Source organism: Lolium perenne, chromosome 4 (assembly GCF_019359855.2).
Source record: "Lolium perenne isolate Kyuss_39 chromosome 4, Kyuss_2.0, whole genome shotgun sequence".
Taxonomy (NCBI): Eukaryota; Viridiplantae; Streptophyta; class Magnoliopsida; order Poales; family Poaceae; genus Lolium; species Lolium perenne.
Window position 1 is genome coordinate 75,837,748 of NC_067247.2, and position 2,860 is coordinate 75,840,607.

General features: G+C 42.9%; 1 protein-coding gene across 1 annotated transcript; it reads right to left on the bottom strand.

The window, feature by feature from the left end:
• Positions 1-444: 444 nt before the first annotated feature.
• LOC127346910 (uncharacterized) lies at positions 445-1,895 on the bottom strand. The gene is made up of 4 exons (XM_051373152.1): positions 1,779-1,895; positions 1,541-1,685; positions 1,117-1,418; positions 445-1,029 (listed from the first exon to the last, which is right to left on the bottom strand). Exons 1-4 carry the CDS (start codon positions 1,893-1,895, stop codon positions 445-447), a joined length of 1,149 nt encoding a protein of 382 aa, XP_051229112.1.
• Positions 1,896-2,860: the final 965 nt, after the last annotated feature.

Here is a 2,860-nt window from a genome sequence, read left to right on the forward strand (position 1 = left end):
ACTAATGGCAAAACAATCACGTGTGCAGCACTACCAAACACCCACCACTATCTATCAACAAATATCTTAGTGCAAGTGTGTATATATGCACACAACTCTTCCTTTGTATAGTAGTTAACAACTGATCTGCTACAAGTAACATCTATCATCTACAGAATGAGGACGTTTTGGATAATCTAAAACAGAGAACCTTGCAATCAGAAAGAAGAAAAGTTCTCATGCAAACCTAAGACAATTATTGAGAAAAGCTTGAGCCTCTACCAATTATTGATATTAGCTACTGGACAACAATTCATCATGCTATTACATAAAATTAGGTAGTGTTATCACAATAACTAATGCAAGCTAGCATATCAGTGTAGAAAAGCATTAATATGAGCTAAAGTCCAAGGTAAGCTAGCATATCAGTGTAGAGAATGCATACAAGAAGAGAGTTTACCTTTCCTATGCCATTTCGCCTTGCAGCCACATGAGAGCAGTATCCATATCAACGCAAATGAAGAGCTCACGATTGTCAGCATTCTTAAAGACTTGTAGGGCTTTGACCTTCTCCTCTCGTGACAATCCCATTGTGTTTAGCCGAGCCACACAGTTCTTGATTGAGTACTCATCCACGTCCGCGATTTGCTTGCTCTCGACCTGCTTCGTCTTGATCTCAATGTACTTCTCCATCATAGCAGCAATATCTCCATTTGACCGGCGCTTCTTGGGTTTATTTTCAGTACTTGTTGATGGTGCAGTAGGTACAGTGGGCTGAGCCTCCCCGTTCCCAACAAAGTTCTCCATCATACTAGCCTCTTGCATCCCTCCTTGTGTATCATCCACCAAGGTCTCTACAATATCATGATGGGAATGTGTCGCCTCTACAGAATTGACCTCGGGATTGACCTCCACTTGTGTGTGCTGTGTTGGTTCAGTGGAAGTGAAGTTGTAGTTTCCCTCGGCAAGATGTCCATCATATAGCTCTCCCAAGGCATCAAAGAGGGGAAAAGCCTTGTTGCTACGGAACTTCCCGATCTTAGGAAATGACTGCACAATATAAAGGAACACATGAGTGATGCATATTGTTAAAAGGAATGAATATAAGCATGAAAGGAGCAATAGAAACTATCTTACAATGATGAGGTTGTCCCACAACTCTGGATCAGCTTCAATCATACACCGTTTCTCATTCCACGAAACCCCACTCTGCTGTCTAGCCTCCTTGAGCATCTTGTACTCTCTCTTCAACTCATTCTCCTTGTCTTGGATCTGACCCTTTGTGTAATTCCTGTATGGATGGTTATCATGGAATTTCTTGGTAATCCTATTCCAAACATTGGTGGACCATCCATTCTGCCCACGATATTGTGGAGTATTGTGCTCATGGAGCAAATCCACAAGAGCCTTCTCTAGGTCTGCATTCCAAGAGGCCCTAGCTATTTGAGAAAAAAGTCAAGTTCACAATAAGCTACACATTATAAAGAAGTCAAGTAGCATCAATCACATTAAAGGAACACATGCACTCACCTTTAGATGATGTTTCCCTCTTTTTTGTTACCCCACCACTGCCTTGCGTTCCCGTCAAAGTCACACACCACCATCACGTTCTGGCTGAGTGTTCCCTTCCTATTTCTAAATGGTGTGGCTATGTCACCATTAATGTTCATGGGAACATGAGTCCCACCAATAGCTCCAAGACAATTCTGCAAAGAACACCAACAGGGTATCATTTGCTATGTGAAAAAGAATATATTTTCATGGTTATATGATTTAGACTGAAGTAGTTTAGCAAAAACCTGAAAATAAGGAAAGTATCTTGGGTTGTTCCGGATCTTTGGGTGTACTTGAGCTGGATTGGGAGGCTTCAGATAGTGTTTGGATAGTGCAGGAACGATGTTGAAGAAGTTATTCATGATGTTATGGAAAGTGTCATTACTATGCTTGAACTGTACTTGGAGATCCTGGTATGAGGAATTATGGGACCGCATCCACAGAAAGGCTGCAAGTTTCTCTTCGACGCTAAGTCTGGTATCCCGCACCAAACTCTCGCGTCGAAGGAAACTAGCCAAAGCCCTGAAGATGTGGGCCTCCATCCTAAATGCTACCCGACAATTTTGTACGTGCCCTTCCAGCAAGTCCCTTACAACCTCCTCGCCTCTTATCGTCGATGTCTGGCGGGGCTTTTTTTCCCTTGGTTCACCCAGCAGATGCAGCATTGGTAAAAGAACTAGAATCATATCATCATCATCCTCCTCTTCCTCCTCCTCTTCTTCCTCCTCTCTCTTCCTAATCTGATCTGTAATTCTCAAAGCCATTCAAAAACTAAAGATAAAAAGGCCACCCGTTATTTAATGAACTGAATTTGCTTTTAATTAAAAACTTATAAGTACTGCTGTTATATATACTATCCTATATAGAGTAGGTTGCAATAGTTTGCTTGCTCTATCTAGGATAGTTGCAGTAGTAGTTTGATTGCAGTTTTAAATACCACAACAAATTCGAGATACTAAATAGGAACAAAGTGCAGGTTTAAATTGTTGAATGTAGATGGGCTGCAGCCCAGTAAGGCAGCCCATATAGTCTACAATTCCTGAAATCTCAAGGCCCATCACGTTGGCAGCTTGGGACAGCCTTGGGGGACAAAGTTTAGTCCCACATTGCTAGTTGGGAGAGAGTTGGAGTGGTATATAAGGGCTGCTGTTCTAGTCATTCCAAGTGAGTGAGAATAGAAAGAGCCCTCGCGCACTCCTCCTCCTCCGCCCGCCCCGCCTCGCCTCGTCACGCACGCACGTCGCGTTTCGTGACTCGAGTTCGAGTTCGAGACACACTCAAGGAAGCCTAAATTTTTGCTTGGTGCACCAACTGTGTTGGGTACGTG